The sequence below is a fragment of the Sinohyriopsis cumingii genome, chromosome 9 (assembly GCF_028554795.1).
Source record: "Sinohyriopsis cumingii isolate HCF-2022 chromosome 9, ASM2855479v2, whole genome shotgun sequence".
NCBI classification, from domain to species: domain Eukaryota; kingdom Metazoa; phylum Mollusca; class Bivalvia; order Unionida; family Unionidae; genus Sinohyriopsis; species Sinohyriopsis cumingii.
Window position 1 is genome coordinate 99,411,245 of NC_142969.1, and position 17,940 is coordinate 99,429,184.

The 17,940-nt window shown below is 34.9% G+C and overlaps 1 protein-coding gene across 1 annotated transcript; it reads right to left on the bottom strand.

The window, feature by feature from the left end:
* Nucleotides 1–936: 936 nt before the first annotated feature.
* Nucleotides 937–17,932, bottom strand: LOC149792332 (arginine kinase-like). The gene is made up of 7 exons (XM_089970907.1): nt 17,628–17,932; nt 9,356–9,459; nt 7,608–7,766; nt 5,300–5,448; nt 3,162–3,327; nt 2,461–2,641; nt 937–2,111 (listed from the first exon to the last, which is right to left on the bottom strand). Exons 1-7 carry the CDS (start codon nt 17,866–17,868, stop codon nt 1,966–1,968), a joined length of 1,146 nt encoding a protein of 381 aa, XP_089827033.1. The 5' UTR covers nt 17,869–17,932; the 3' UTR covers nt 937–1,965.
* Between the last annotated feature and the right edge of the window lie 8 nt (nt 17,933–17,940).

The window sequence follows — 17,940 nt, forward strand, 5'->3', positions numbered from 1 at the left end:
TAGATGACAATGTCCTCCTTCTCCACAACCAAAATATCCAGCATTATTGAGATTTCTGTGCTTCAAAAAGGTTAACATGAAAACTGGTTAAGCATAACAAACTTTTGGCACAAAATTAGTACCCATCAGATTTGGAATGTTTATACTGTTCTTTATATACAGAGGAAGTTATTATATAGTTTAAAAAGAAAACATGAGCCCCCTGTCCACGTTAGACAGATATCCTGTATGCAGAGAATAGTAATATCAGATTTTCATTGCGAATTATGGAAAGCGTTCATTATAGAAAGGTGCTCTTTAAATATAGATATTATTCGAGGAGGCTCCATTATTTACTTGTCGATTTTTAAGAAACATGGCATAATAAAATATTCCGTAAAATAAGACCCCCATATCTGTATTGATAATGATGGATAAGTTGTTTGTCTCACCTGTTCATTAAAATTTGCAATTTTTCTGCATGCAAATTTTCCGCAACACGTCCCATTACAGTTCAGATATTTTCCGGTATTTAGCAACAGCCTATCTAGCACGAAATTAAAAATGGCCACAGTACATAGGGTTGTGTTATTCCGCGTGGGGTTACAAGTCGCCAAACGTAGTATCCAATCCGGAAATATTATGTACATATCGCCAAAAGGACCCTTCAACCGACGATAGCTCAAGAGATGAGAGAAATATCGGAAAGGGTCTAAAATATATACAGATATGTTACGGACAGGTTTGTCTGCAAACAATTACTCGATTTTATTAATAGCACGTCAGACCCATACATAGTCCAAAAGTCTCAACAAAGTTTTGGGGGTCTGATTTATCGGATTATTAATATACAAAAGTGAATTTGAAATGTCCAGTGTTTAGAGATGTAATTCGGTGGCAAAGCGGATTCTATGCCCCTTAAAACAAGTTTTCCTACAATTAAATGACAACTAAAAGTTTTGTTTCATAAATACCGTTTTATTTCGATTGGATAAATTATAATACTGTAGTCAGTGCTGTATTATTTTTTTTAACAAAGCAATTTGAAAACATTGACTATATTCAAACAATAACAAGATTTCATATAAGTAACACTACGTCTGGTAAAAATAAAACATCACGCAAAGTTTATCACACAAATTATTAGAACTCCAAAACCAGTGTCACTGTCCATAGGCAATACATTTTTCCTTGTAAACAAAATATTTTCATTTTTGAAAATAAGTCTGTATCAAATGTGTGATTCATTTTTTGCATTAATCAAAAGAAGCATAAATCTATTGAAACATATTTTTCTCTTCCAATTAAACAAAGCAAACCCTAATATTCCTTCATCGGATTTATATTTTAGCTGTCAAATTCATATAGTAAAAAGGTACCACAGAGAATTTGCTTTCTCTGATGAACTACTTGTAAAAATGCAAATGTTCACCCATTTAAATCTTACAATTAGTGACCAGTTTTCAACTGCCATGGAAACATTATTTGTTTCTAAAAATGAAAATAACTTAATCTCGAAGAAATGTCCTTTATATTCAGACCTGCGCAGTCAAGCCAACATTAGGAATGTGGAACTTTTCCTCCAACCTTCTACAGACTAGAGTCTCCTGATAAATGAATCATTTCAACGTGCATTTTTCAAAAAGCAAATGTTCGCCCCCATACGACAATGACCGTTTGCGGATGGCAAGTAAAGCAGTTATGCCGTAATAACGTGCTTGGGTGTCTTGGGAATGTATTATGGTTTCATTACAGCACACAGTGTAACAGGTGCACAGACGTCAGTGAACTAGCCATTGTTTATTTATATGGTGCTTACCAACCTATATCGTCAACAATGGACTACCAGAGCATCATCCGACAGAACTTTATTATCCACGGTTTTCCGAGTTCGACATTATCGTATAAGAGACTAAACACAGTCAAAATTCTAGCTAAATTAACAGTCATTCACACGGCGTTAGTAAATCCAAGATGTCCTAAAGTTTATTTCAATTTCTTTTCCGCCTCTATAACAGCCTGAACTCCCTTCCTCATTTCTTCGATTGCCTCAATCTCACTTAGTCCCAACCTCCTCTTGTTGGATATGTCGTAGACACCACCCTCACTTTCAGTGTGCTCACCGTGGATACCTGGAAAAGTTGGAGTTCAAAGTTAGGTATTAAAATCAGTCAAATCTGTCTCAAACAGACACCTGTGGGAAGTAGAATACGCCATCTTTGAAAAGAAACAAATTTCTACATAATTTGCTTTACGTCCCGTAAAAGAAACCTACAAACAAATGGCCTTTCAAGACAAGGGATTGCTTACTATATGCGACCTTAAAGAAACAGTACATTATCTATCCGTTAAAACAAAAAAAATCTCCTGTCCCCAAAACATAGTGGTAGCATTTATTTTCGTCAACATATTTTGACTGACTGACTGACTGACTGACTGACCGGCTCTCTCTGTCTCTGTCTCTCTCAAAATTGCACTCACCTCGAGGCTGAAGATTGAACTTGGCACAGATGTCATTAAGTTGGTTGGCGGCTGCAAGCTTAGGCACTTTGATATGAACGCTGGCTCGGAGAGTCGTACCCAGGTTTGTGGGACAGAAAGTCAGGTATCCATAACCGTCCTTCTTGGCAAAAGTCAACTTCTTCTCTAATTGATTGATAGCCTGCAATACAATAGAATAGTTACGTTTTATAAACTGCCTTCTCTCCGTCTCCATCCCTCCCCTCTCTGGGATTCTAATCTTCTAAAATCGATCGTGTACTTTATAATCACTATTAGAGTTAATGTACAATGGTCTTTTCTCTTTTTTTAGAACGCAAACGCAAATGATTCGATCTTTTATTGTTTGAGATTCTAAACTTTTTCTTTTCTATCACCAAGATTAAATGAAAGAGTAATATGGATCATCTCTATCGATCGATGTGTGCATTTTCAATACAGCTCTTCGACCGTTTATATATTGATCTCATCACTAATCTTAATTTCAATATACCATCGTTAATAATAAAACGGAGAGACTTGGCATATGCTGGGTACAGAAGTAAGTCAACAATAATTTCGTCTACCTCTAACCTTTTGAATTCCTGGATGGAATAGTTTTTCTGTTTTCGAAAACTATCAAAAATTCCCTGACGTTGGTTTATTAATCAGTTAAAATCATTGTCACCATTATCGTCACTTACATTAACCAATCTCTTGTAAACCTCGGCCAAGTTTCCTCCTTGCTGCATGGAGATGAACCTGAGATGGTCCTCCTCGTTGATCCAGACCAAGAATGTCTTGCTGGGATTGTGGAAAATACCTCTGCCCTCTGGCCAAAAACTGTAACCGCCAGCATCCCTCAGGAATCTGAAATAATAATAATAATAATAATAATAATAATAATAACAGTTTTTCCTGATTATAGGGTACTCATAAATTTTAATGACAGTCATTCATTGTAAACTATTAGGGTACTTATAGACTACTCTAATGACAGCCAACCACTGTAAAATGTTATGGTACATATAAATTGTAATAACAACTAATCACTGTACACTGTTAGAGTACTTACAAATTGTAATGACAGCCAATCACTGGACACTGTTAGGGTACTTACTGTAATAACAGCCAATTGCTGTACACTGTTAGAGTACTTATAAACTATAATTACAGCAAATCACTGTACATTGTTAGGGTACCTATAAATTGTAATAACAGCCAATCACTGTACACTGTTAGGGTACTTATTGTAATAACAGCCAATCACTGTATACTTTCAGAGTACTTATAAATTGCAATGATAGTAAATCACTGTAAACTGTTAGAGAACTTGTAAACTGTAATAACAGTCAATCACTGTACACTGTTAGGGTACTTGTAAACTGTAATAACAACCAATCACTATACACTGTTAGGATACTTTTAAATTGTAATGACAAAACATCACTGTACAGTGTTAGAGAACTTATAAACTATAATAACAGCCAATTCTTATAAACTGTAATAACAGCCAATAGCTGTACACTGCTAGCGTTCTTATAAACTGTAACAACAGCCAATCACTGTACACTGTTAGAGTACTTATGAATTGTAATGACATCCAATCACTGTACACTGTTAGGGTACTTATAAATTGTAATGACAGCAAATTACTTGAAACTGTAAGGAACAGAAGACATCCAGCTTCCAGGTGACCAAAGAATGAATTTTTCAAAAATCCAAATTTAACGAATAAAAGTAATTTTGTATAAAACGCTGAAAACATATATAGCCACAGTGAATAAGGGAAATGATAGGGTTTTTTAAAATAATTTTCAAACTGTTTTACAAAGGAAACAATCTTGCATTTCAAGTAACAGGGTAATTTTAATAAAATCTCGGGTTTTTAGGTGAGTGTATGTTCTAGTGTACAACAGTGTGTGTGTTTATCAAAATAAGAACGAAGTGAGTTGAGGTTTCAAGGGGTATTAAGATGCATAAATTCTAAAGGAAGATTATATGGAGCATTCAGCAAATAAAATTTAAAGGAGAATATTTGACTGATAAAGGAAGCATCCGCTTGGCATTGAATTATGGCGACACTATTAAAACCATTTATATCTGGACAGTCTCGATCTTCATAAACATACAGCTGTCAAAGTGGACATGATAAACATTGCGGTGGAAGACTTGGTCAGGAAAACTCTATTTATACAATTTATACAGTACACCCAAAAGCGGAGACAGACACTTTGGACCTTCCAAAGAAGATAAGGTGTAGGGTCGTGTTGAATGCAGAAGAGAGTCTGAGAAAAGAAACTCGCAAACTGTGTGAGAGAAAGCGAAAACGTCCTCCCTACAGTTTAAGAAAACCCGTTGAAATGAAAGCAAAAAGGCTTACTGAGATTTGACAGTAAAGCAACAAAATCTGCGTGGAGAGGGAAGGCGATTTATGGACAGTTATTACAAACTCAACATACCAGTGTTGACACACCGTATTTAGAAGTGGCTAGAATGTATTGCCATGAAGATGGCGACAAAAGGAGCACTGACAGCAAATCAAGATCGTAAAGATGATAATAGTTGTACAATATCAAGAAGTCTCTCCGAGAAAACGCTTTATTCACATGATCAGAGTTCGCAGTTGGCTGATCCAAATGAACATAATATGGAAGTCCACCGCCCTCTCCCCCATAAATTCCGGAGAATAGCATTGTCAACTGATCCTTTTCTCAGTCTCCTTCATAATTTTCTCTCTGTGACTAACTCTTAGTGGTCTAGTAGAAAATCAAATATGTGGGATTCGTTTTTTCTTCTGTTTCATTAAAGATAAGGTGATGCTTAAAAAATCCCAACGAACCTGTCGTCATCCTTGAATAAGAAGTGATCGTCTATAAGCTGTTTTTGGTCTTCTTTGGACATCGTTTCCAGAGAGTAATATTTACCCTTCAGTTCTCCTTCTAATGTGTTCAAAGCCTCTATTGTCTTTTTCTCCATATCCTTACGATCCTAGAAAAGACAATTAGAAAATTCTTTGAAAGCCAATATACAAGTTCACAGTATTCCAGGTTTCTCATGTCTTGTTTTTATTTATTTCTCAGCTTTTGATTTTTACGTTAGGGATCAAGTTTTTAAGATGCAAATGACCACGTGAGAATTGTATCCCACTGTTAGGATATTGTCTTAAATTAATAGTTCTTATTTATTGCAAAAGTGCGCAATTAAGATCAGAATATGGCCAGAAGTAGGAACAATAGAAAACGTATCAAAATAGTTTGCTAAACGTTTCTCTAGTCACTACAAATATTCATGTTTATCAGTTCTGAGATCAAATACGGCCATGGAAGTTACACAGTATCAAATAGTACTAAGTTATAACTTTAAAAAAAAAAACATATCACAGCACGAAAATGCACTTTTCTTTGTCTATCATGTCATATGTTGACAGTGAAAGCACCAGCAGCCATTGGTGTCATCCGTCTAACATGGTTCACACTTCATATTTCGGTTTAATGAAAACCGATTATGTAACATAATGCTAATTAATAATACCCAAGTCTTACGACACTAAACTGATTTGTTTTGACTTAACTCTTACTGCAGTAAACTGAGGTGTTTAGACTTAACTCTTACAACACCAAACTGAAGTGTTTTGACTTAACTCTTACAACACTAAACTGATGTATTTTGACTTAACTCTTAATGCAATAAACTGAGGTGTTTAGACTTAACTTTTACAACACCAAACTGAAGTGTTTTGACTTAACTCTTATAACACTAAACTGATGTATTTTGACTTAACTCTTAATGCAATAAACTAAGGTGTTTAGACTGAACTCTTACAACACCAAACTGAAGTGTTTTGACTTAACTCTTACAACACTAAACTGATGTGTTTTAACTTAACTCTTACAACATTAAACTGATGTATTTTGACTTAACTCTTAATGCAATAAACTAAGGTGTTTAGACTTAACTCTTACAACACCAAACTGATGTGTTTTGACTTAACTCTTACAACACCAAACTGATGTGTTTTGACTTAACTCTTACAACACTAAACTGATGTGTTTTGACTTAACTCTTAATGCAATAAACTGAAGTTTTGGACGTAATTCTAACAACACTAAACTGATGTTTCGACTTAACTCTTACTGCAATAAACTGAGGTGTTTTGCCTTAACTCTTATAGCACTAAAGTGAGGTGAGGTCTTTTGATTTACCTCTTACAACACTAAACTGGGGTGTTTTGACTTAACTCTTACTGCAATAAACTGAGGTGTTTTGACTTAAATCTTACAAAACTATACTGAGGTGTTTTGACCTAACTCTTACTATACTTAACTGGCGTGTTTTGACCTAACTCTTACTAAATTAAACTTACGTATTTTGACTTAACCCTTACAACACCAATCTGGGGTGTTTTGACTAAACTCTTACTGCACTAAACTGAGGTGTTTTGACTTAACTCTTACGACACTAAACTGAGGTGTTTTGATCTAACCCTTACTGCACTAAATGAGGTGTTTGTACGTAACTCTTACTGCAATAAATTGCGTGTTTTGACTTAACTCTTACAACACTTAACTGAGGTGTTTTAACTTAACTCTTACTGCACTAAACTGAGGTGTTTTGACTTAACTCTTACAACACTAAACTGAGGCGTTATGACTTAACTCTTACAACATTAAAATGAGGCGTTTTGTACTGTTGGATATAGAATAGGGCATGGGGTGCTGCAGATGGCATATTATTTCATTTCGTTATGTGACAACGCGCGAGGCTGATCTAGTATTTCCCCGACAATACATAATAGTGATAACGTTGATGTAACGCCAGTATTAATTTTTGACACGATTTTTAAACTTTTTAACGTTCAAAATTTTATTGAGAGCTCAGACTTAAAAACCTCCAAAATCAGATACAAAATGGGGGTTATATTTGTGTAACTGAACTTTTAAGGAGGAGAACTAAAACCTAAAAAAAGGCTTGAGAGATTCATAACTCGTATTTAATTCTGGAAAAGTTACGGAACGTCTCTCTGGAGTGTGATCGTTTTTTATTCATCTATTTGCATTTATTTAATAATCCTACGCAATATCAAGCAATATTTCTTCTGATCATGAAACAAATACTGACGACATTGCAATATTACTTTGTGTACTTACCTCAGAACTCTTTATGCTTGGCGGGAAGGAATAGCCGTCATGACTTCTGCCAACTCGAACACGGGTAGAAATGATCATTTCTCCTTTTGGGTCAAGGTCACCGAAGTCAAGTTTATTGATATCACCAAAATTTGGTTTGGGATGGTTCAGACCATTTACCTGTAATAAAATGAAGAAAATATTACACCAAAGATACACATAAACAGAGACAGACAGACAGACAGACACCAAATTCTTTCACCGATCCGGTGGCCTAAGTGGTTAGAGCGTCCGACTCGGATGCGGGAGGTCGCTGGTTTGAATTTCTGTTTGTATGTTAATTAATGGATGAGTCGTCATCTAAAAACTGTAACTAAAATGGAATGGTTAAGATTACAATATAGCTGACACCACGTAAAAGAAAGTATGCTAACATTAGAGAGCTTGTTGATCTACACTGAAGCCTAAAATTTACAAGTTTAAATAATACCCAGAGCAAACTTTGAGAGGGACATAAAAACTTGGGCATAATAGTTATTGGAAAGGGTCAGTAAACATAAAACACTTACTCAACAAACGAGAAAATATTTAGTGGATTAGAGTTATTCAAACACAAAATAGTTGATATCTTGAAGATCTAAGGATGATACGCAGTCTTACAAAGGAATATATGTACAGAACACATTAGTGTATGCTGCTAGTAGTAAGCAAAAGATAGTATTGCTATTTTAGGTTGGGATTTTTAAATCCGAAAAGGTTCCAAAAAATGGATTTGGCCCGAATATTTTTCAAAGCATCCCATTTGGCCATCACGTTGGCATACATGATACGTGTCGAACGTTTGATTAAAAGGATCATAAATATAAGTACCTAAATGCATGGTAATATTGATATGGGTTTTCACCAAAAGATTTATGCTGTCAAGCTGGTCCATAACAAAAACTGACAAAATGGAAAACTTTTAAACATTTGACAATCAAAAGAAGAATACATCTAATATTCAAAATTAATTTGAGACAAATACATCTGTAAAAAAAAAGACAATTAAAATTACTTTTAAGTATTTATTCATGATAAATGAAAACATGTTGCTAATATCATTTAATTCCTAACAAGATTACTCAGTAATTTCCGTACATTCCTTGCTGACAGAAACGAACGAAATACCGGTACAGTGAAAAAGTACCGTGGTACGTAACACAGAAAAAAAAACATACCGTGGTAAAACGATATACCTGTAATACAGCGCATCTCAAAATCACAAGTATAGAGAACAGTTCTTGGCCTGACCTCCTTGACCTTTATGCGATATTGGATCTTGGTATACGTTCTTGGAACTTCAGCTCGACCAAACTGTATCTTGCAACTTCCGAGGTGCATTATGCGCGCGGAAAGGACATGTTTTGACAGAATCTTTTTGATAAATTTGGCGATATAATTCCGAGAAATTTTGTATAGGTCTAGGAGAAAACCTGTACGTATCCCATTAATTACGTTCATGTTAAGAAAAAAAATCAAATTGTTGAGGCTGACTACTGAAGTTATCGGAGAAAAAAAATGACGCAACAAATTTTTAATTCTTCCGATGTTATGAGAAATAACCACAATCTCTTCAATATACCGGGAACCGGAAACGGTCTGAAAATTAATTCTTAAATCTTTCATTTAGTGTAACACAGTGACATGAGAGAGAGAGAGAGAGAGAGAGAGAGAGAGAGAGAGAGAGAGAAGAAGAAGACGAAGAAGAAGAAGAAAAGAAACAGACGTACCTTGTGATAATCTTTGATGACCGCATCGAACAGATTTTTGAAAGTTGTGTAAGCTTCGGGGTCGCAGGCATAAAGACCCACACCGCTGTCCAAATTACAGCATCCTGTGAGAAGAAATACAAAAACAAATAATGTCCTCGTTCCTGATATAATTACTAGCTGCCTGTGCAACTTATACTGTTTCAATATCTTTATTGATTTTTTTCAGTTAAACAGGGGACCATGGAGGAGATACGTGGATCACTCACTATCTTCACAAGTACGTTTAAAAAGAATCGACACCTTCCCATCCCCATTCTCTACCCTGTCCCCGCACAAATAATGACGGCATAGTTAACACAGTCTTCACTACTTGTTGAAGTCATAAATTTCATCTTCTATTTAAATCAGAATTGGAACATTGAAAGAAGGTTATTTAATCCTATATTTCTTCCAGTTTGGTCTCATTAGTCAAACTGTATCATTTTGAAAATCAATTACATTGTATTCGTGCAGCATTGAAGTTTCAATGCAGTTACACGATGAGAAGTTGGGGGGGGGGGGGAGACTCGCACTCGAATTAACTCGCTTCCCTCTTCAGGTCCATAAACACGAAAGATTCTGATCCTGTTTTTTTTGGGGGGGGATGAGGGGGGGTATTTCTTTTGGGGGAGGGTTACTTTTGGGGGTTATTCTGTAGGTGATGTTTTTTTTTTCTTCTTCTATGTTATGGTTCATATAATCTCGTGTTTCCAAAGAAGTTCAAGCTGTGTCATCATCGTTTTTGGATTCAATCTAAACTTCTGAATATGTAACACACAAATGGAAATGCGGAAAGACGCAATTTACTTTTTGCTAGTACGATTCCTGTATTCCGTGTCTGAATTGACAATGTTACCTTTAAATTTCACCTTAACTTCGTTGTTCTTTACATATACTAAATATGTATTTAACAACCACTGAGAAGCCCGGCTAAGTGTTGTCGTTAACAATTGCTGGTCCTTATCTTAACACAAATGTGTTCTTTTTTTAAAATAAATTAGGATCTATTTAACATGGTTTTTATCGCACGAGTAGTCTTCATATGCAGGTGCTCGTTGAAGCAGGTTTGACTATTACTTTACTCGACCAGCATACCTAATTCAGCAGAGTTGTCTCAAACATTTGTTTCTGTGAAAATATGTGAAAAATGTAAGTTGTTGGCCTTGTAACCGAATTAGGATGATCCGTATGATGCATAAGATCAGATGCAACTTGGACGACTAAAACTATAAATTCGTCAGTACAACAATGTGAATGATACACCCGTCCATGTGATAAATAACAACATAATTTGTTTTCAAATAAAATAAAAGACAGTGATGTTATTCCAAGGGATGTACATCCATTAATGGCACAAAATCACCGCCTTTATATTTTTAGGTTCCTTTATATAAATAACGAACACGAGAACAATGACACATCGAAAGACAACTTTTTTTCTGTTGATCAGAGGTTAATTTACTATAATAATTTTTCTGTAAGAGACCTTAAAGAACTTGCATTTTAAGACAGATTTGTGTGTAATACAGGTGGTCTTTCAGGCAGATTTAACATGTGTATAAACCAGAGCACACGTAATTGGAGTGATATCTATCAAGTTACACATTGTGACCTTATTCTAAACAGTCGCTAATCAAATATTTTTCCTTCAAACTGTTTGTACTGACATGCAGCGTTATTCATTTATTTATGCTTGACATAAACATATTTCTTGAGAAACATTTCCATTAATTCTTTAACAGAAGTATTTTCTAGGTGCACATTTGGACATACATACATACACACGGACACAATCATACGAAGAGATAAGCATGCTATGTATACTGTAATCCATATATCAGTATACATATATATATATATATATATATATATATATATATATATATATATATATATATATATATATATATATATATATATATAGATAGATAGATAGATAGATAGATAGATAGATATCGTGTGCTTTAGCAGAAGTAGGGAAAGGAAGAGCATGTAGGAATTTCATTCAAACTTACGTGTAAGATTAAATCTATGTAATACGTATTACTCATTCTAGGAGCACTGCCCTTGATATGTCCTTCAAACAAGATAAGTTCTTTAGTTTATTTATCTACTAAAAGACAGCTGTTCACCGGGTGGTTTCAATAAATAAATGAAGACAAAAAGATATACAGGCAATTTAGGCACTGAGCCAATGTTTCTTTTCTTGTCGAGCCCTGTTTTTAGAATGGAATCGATTCAAAAAGTCACAAGGTTATGAGAAAACAAAGTGGGTCAGAAAACCAAGTCTAGACTGGTAGTCTAAACAATGACGAGCTGTGTTTGCCCAAAATGATGTGAAAAGATCTATTCCCAACTGGTTCGAGTATTTCCGATTGTGTGACAATATTTCAAGTTGTTGCTGTGCGGGGCAAAGTTCGGAACTAAGTTAGGTTAGAGTAGATTATGAGTGCGATTCCTAATTTCAATTCATCAGCAAAGTTGTGAACAAATATCCATGAGTTCGTCAAAGGATAACTTAACCAAATTGCAAGGAAAATATTATTCCCAACCCAAATTATTGTGTGCATTTTTATTCAGCTAAACGTAAATCCATTAACCAGTTGCTTAAAGTCTTAAGTTAAACGATCAGAAATTATTTAAATTGAAAGAAACAAATTGACACAACTCAGCATTTAAATCAAACTGGATGTAGAATAAGACCTTCTGGTTTGGACAGCCAAAACTATTAACCTATACTCCAAAACTCACCTCTACAATTGTCAACAAAGATTTAGCACTGCTGAAAGACTTGTAATGAATAGTGTTAATGGCAAAATATCTCATCTTGATCAGATTAAAGACTTTGTAATCCTTAAATCGTGACCAGGAATTAAAATATCTAATATGAAATTTGGACTTTTAGTCTTCAATACCAAGCACATACTGTACAAAGCCATCTGTAGCATGAAGCTTGGACTTCTAGTCTTCAATACCAAGCACATACTGTACAAAGCCATGTGTAGCATGAAGCTTGGACTTCTAGTCTTCAATACCAAACACATACTGTACAAAGCCATGTGTAACATGAAGCTTGGACTTTTAGTGTTCAATACCAAGCACATACTGTACAAAGCCATCTGTAACATGAAGCTTGGGAGTTTAGTCTTCAATACCAAACACATACTGTACAAAGCCATGTGTAACATGAAGCTTGGGTATTTAGTCTTCAATACCAAGCACATACTGTACAAAGCCATCTGTAACATGAAGCTTGGGAGTTTAGTCTTCAATACCAAGCACATACTGTACAAAGCCATCTGTAACATGAAGCTTGGGAGTTTAGTCTTCAATACCAAGCACATACTGTACAAAGCCATCTGTGACATGAAGCTTGGGAGTTTAGTCTTCAATACCAAGCACATACTGTACAAAGCCATCTGTAACATGAAGCTTGGGAGTTTAGTCTTCAATACCAAGCACATACTGTACAAAGCCATATGTAACATGAAGCTTGGGTATTTAGTCTTCAATACCAAGCATATACTGTACAAAGCCATCTGTAACACGAAGCTTGGGAGTTTAGTCTTCAATACCAAGCACATATTGTACAAAGCCATCTGTAACATGAAGCTTGGGAGTTTAGTCTTCAATACCAAGCACATACTGTTCAAAGCCATATGTAACATGAAGCATGGGAGTTTAGTCTTCAATACAAAGCATATACTGTACAAAGCCATATGTAACATGAAGCTTGGGTATTTAGTCTTCAATACCAAGCACACACTGTACAAAGCCATGTGTAACATGGAGCTTGGGAGTTTAGTCTTCAATACCAAGCACATACTGTACAAAGCCATATGTAACATGAAGCTTGGGTATTTAGTCTTCAATACCAAGCACACACTGTACAAGGCCATATGTAACATGAAGCTTGGGAGTTTAGTCTTCAAAATACCAAGCACATACTGTACAAATCCATATGTAACATGAAGCTTGAGTATTTAGTATTCAATACCATGCACATGCTATACAAGGCCATATGTAACATGAAGCTTGGGTATTTAGTCTTCAGTTACCAAGCCCATACTGTACAAGGCCATATGTAACATGAAGCTTGGGTATTTAGTCTTCAATAATAAGCACATACTGTACAAAGCCATATGTAACATGAAGCTTGGGTTTTTAGTCTTCAAAGTCTAGCCAATGATGTACAAAGCCATATGTAACATGAAGCCTGGGTATTTAGTCTTCAATACCATGCACATACTGTAAAGTCTGCACAAACGTAGTCAGATATAAATGCAGAGAAACAATAGATACGATACTACGTAGTGCGGACATAAGTAGTGCGGACATATATAAAACGAGACAAACAGACCTCCGGGAGGATTTGTATTATTCTGGTTCTGTCCTATTCAGAACCTTGACAACTATATTCGGCTTGTTTTTATGTAACAGTTTGATTTCATTTCACTTAAACTTTGTGAACCACTGTACCACATACGTACATACCGATGAACAGAGAGGCATTACATACATGTATACATGCATGCATACATACATACATACATACATACATACATACATACATACATACATACATACATACACGTTTGGAAATATAAATGAAGAAGGAACAGAGGAAGGGGAACATTACAATATTTTTCAGTCGGAAGTTTTAGAAACAAATAGTTGTGACCTGTAAGCACTGCTGCAAAACTTGGCATATACCTGATACTGGGCGTAATACAAATCGGGCATGGTTACAACATCTGTGTTCACACAGAGAATTCAGTTAAACAAATATCCAATAGACATTGTGGATTAATAAAAGCACTCTACATAATTGAATTTTGTATCAGAATTACTTTCATATTACCAATTGCATAATTAGAATTTATAATTTAAGGACTGCATTTTAATGATTTTTACATGCAATTTACAGCAAAATATTTACAGACATTTTTAAATTCGAGCGACCATTATTTGGAGAGAGAGAGAGCAGGTGTCAAGGTTTCAATGTATGTATTATATTCGTGCATAGCAACATTGTTATGTTTTAAACCCACGTGTCAGTCAGGACCAATGCATCGATTTTTAGTCCTTTTATCGCACTGTCGTTTTTAGCGCAATGTATCTAAGTCTTTTTTTCACTTAAAGCAAACACTCTTATCTATGGGAATTTACCTTTCTGAGTGCACTGCTTTCGTGCTAATGAATGTCAGTGCAAGATCATAGGGGAATGTGTACCAGAGACCAGAGTAACATATTTTTCACGTATGCCGTATGGTTTGGATAACGCGTTTGCAATAATCCCGTAGGGACCAAGAGAGAGAGAGAGAGAGAGAGAGAGAGAGAGAGAGAGAGAGAGTAATTCAAACGTAAAGCAGTACTTTGCTATATACCCTAGCATTTACTGAAATCCAAGTTTCTGCTATGAATGGATTTGATTATTTATTATTTCCAGAAAACACTTTTACATGGATAGTTAGCCACGGATGATTGCCATCTATATTTAGTTACAAAATTAAATGGAAGTCTGAAGTACAAATGCATCTTTTTATGGTGATGTTTCGAGGCGAGAAAAATATACTGAGTAAAATATTAGTAAGAAAGAAACGAATTTGCGAGAAAATAACAGGCAAAGGTAAGAATTAAGAACGATCCTGTCCAAATGGGTTACTCTTTTACATTCATTACGAAGCACAAAATAGATTTGAGTCTTTTCTTAGCCACCTTGAAAAAGCTTTAAAAGTGAAATAAGATGAATATTATAAATACAGATCTACAAATTTTCACCTTAACTTGAGCTTAATAAACAATTCGAACTCGGGCACATATTTTGCATTGCATGTTAAAACATTTATCATTTTTAAATATATCTATCTGGTTGTACAAACACGTGAAACAGCTAATTCCTCCAAAGTGCTTAATTTTGAACTATTGCAGTTTTAGCAAAGATTTAATCCGTACGTTAAAACTTGAGACAAATGTTCAGAAGTGCGTCATGGGATGACTTAATAGTGTCCGGTCACAATCCTATGGAAAGAAAATATTTTAAATAAAGAAAATTTTATACCTAATCAAGGAACACCAAATGAAATGTACCTGATTCACTATTTCTACGTTGATACGCTTTATTGTATGTTTTAAAACTGTGATTGATAAGATACTGAACGAAAATCTTAGTACAAATTTATAAATATTTCATTAGCGGTGAGACATGCCATATTTGATAGAAATCTGAAATCGAATATAAAGAAATTATTTGGTACTTTCAGTTATTAGTTGTATTGTAATGTTGTGTTAATCGCATTTGACAGTTATGCCACTGATAGGCAATTATTTACTTCAGATGATTCTAAAAAGGAGAATTTAAAAAAAAATGCATCAAAGAAATACAATATATCACTATATCCTGTAGCGACAACCAATTGATAATAAGCACAAGAACATGTGCAGTGTGGTGTATGTATTATTGTTTTCATCCTCTGTTATGTCTAATTTTTTAATTGTTGGTCTGTTAGTTTTAAAATTTTTTAGGGAAACAGATTATTTGTTTAATTTTATAAAACTTGTCTTCACTCTTATTTTACTTATTTAACACCTCGTTGGTATGTATGGTAATGGTAGGCCGTTTTTTCTTGGAACGTATTGACTAGGTCCGTTTTGGCTTGATAACCAGCACTTGTGATGAATATAGCAACATTTGTCTCCCATGTTTCAATGTTTACTTCTCTCATAAAAAACACATGCTGCATATTTTGTCGTCTGTTTCAACATAATTACACTATTTCCAGTGTTTTCTTTGTGGTTTTGAGTATGCTTAGTTTAATTTACATCATGTTTGTAGTGGATTTGGGCAGGTTTTGGGTGATTTTGGGTGAATCGTGCGGCCGTCCCAGATGAGGTACACAGCGGCCTTGCAAACAGTTTAGGTGCACAGCGGCCACCTTGCGAATAGCTTCGTCAATACAGCTCTGTTGTTGGCCACAACAATTTCAGGCAAGTTCTAGATTCAGAAGATGCACGTTTTTAAGAAACAGTTTGTTGAAACAATTTAAATATGTAGAGATCACATTATTAAATTTTAGAATTTCTTTCTAAGTTGAAAATCAACATCCCTGAATCTTTATTCTGAGCTAGTGTGTTCAAAGCGTCGAATAAACATAGACTAATAATATATAACATGTGTCATACTAGGTAGGTGTGTGTTGGGGCGGGGGTCGGGGTGGCGCGCTAGCTATTACAAATGTCCTTAACTTGCATAGATTCAAATTTCTGTGCATTCGTTTATTATCGCTGGTGTCGGTTTTCCTGGTTTTGCGAAAATTTTGCATTTTTAGTTGTCCTTAAGTTCGTGGATTGGGGAAGTTTTCCTATTGTTTCCGAAAGAAGGATTGTTGATTGTCGGGTCTTTAAATTCGCGCTGTCTAGCAACCAAGAAATCCATGAAATTTGGTACCGCCTCGAACAATAGTGAATTCACAATGTTCTATGCCATTAACCTATCTAATTGTATTATTAGTGATGGCAATTGCCGTTGAATATACAAACAACTATTGTACTCACTACCATTCACTCACTTCCGCCAAAGTAAAATTTACCATGAAATTAGCTAAGAACCTAACCATGGCTCGTTCAAGGTCATTTCAAGAACATCATATCGATCTCCTTGCAAGGCGCTAGGAAGATCTTATTTCGTTAACTTCATGGAATTCTAAACATTGCTGAAAGCTTAATGTAGTTTTGCTCATGCTTGAAACTGAAATTAAGCGTGTGCAAAGCAAACATATTAAATATCCAAAACATCAATTTGGTTTAGTCACAAAGAAGCTTGCTTGTTTAATTGATGCAGACAGATGACATTTATTTTGTGGGACATTCTGTTCTAAATTATTACGTGAGCAATCGAATTGTGTCGCTATATGTAATAGTTTTTTTTTGTGTTGAGAGACAGATGTCAATGTCATTTTACCTTACGCAAAATTAGCAAGGAAAAATTACAAAAATTAAATGAAATTTCACACACTACATCATCTCTTAGCCATTTTATTCAATCAAATATTTACAGATTATTAGTTATATATGAATTATTTATTATTCCACACGATTATTAAAAGGCGAGCAGGAAATTATATAAACATACATACATACATACATACATACATATATATATATATATATATATATATATATATATATATATATATATATATATATATATATATATATATATATATATATATATATATGAATAAACACTTACCTGAGCGGATACAGTCAGCAAGGGTTCCACCAAGGGACGTCTTGACATTCTTGTATTTCTCATAGACTTCCTTTGTTAGATGCTTTTTCAAAAGCGATTTGCTGTCGCTCTTACTAAGCATTCCCCATAGCTCATCAACGGTGTAATCTTTGGCGTCCTTCTTTGCCATGTTTGCGTTCTTGTCCTTCGTTAAACCAAAGCCGTTCTGAGCCTGAAGCTCACTTGCGTATTTTCTGTACATTTGGAATAACGAGGTGATTGCCAGCACGAATGAATCCCTCAAAACTACTGGTTGCTAGGGAGTATGCGCGAC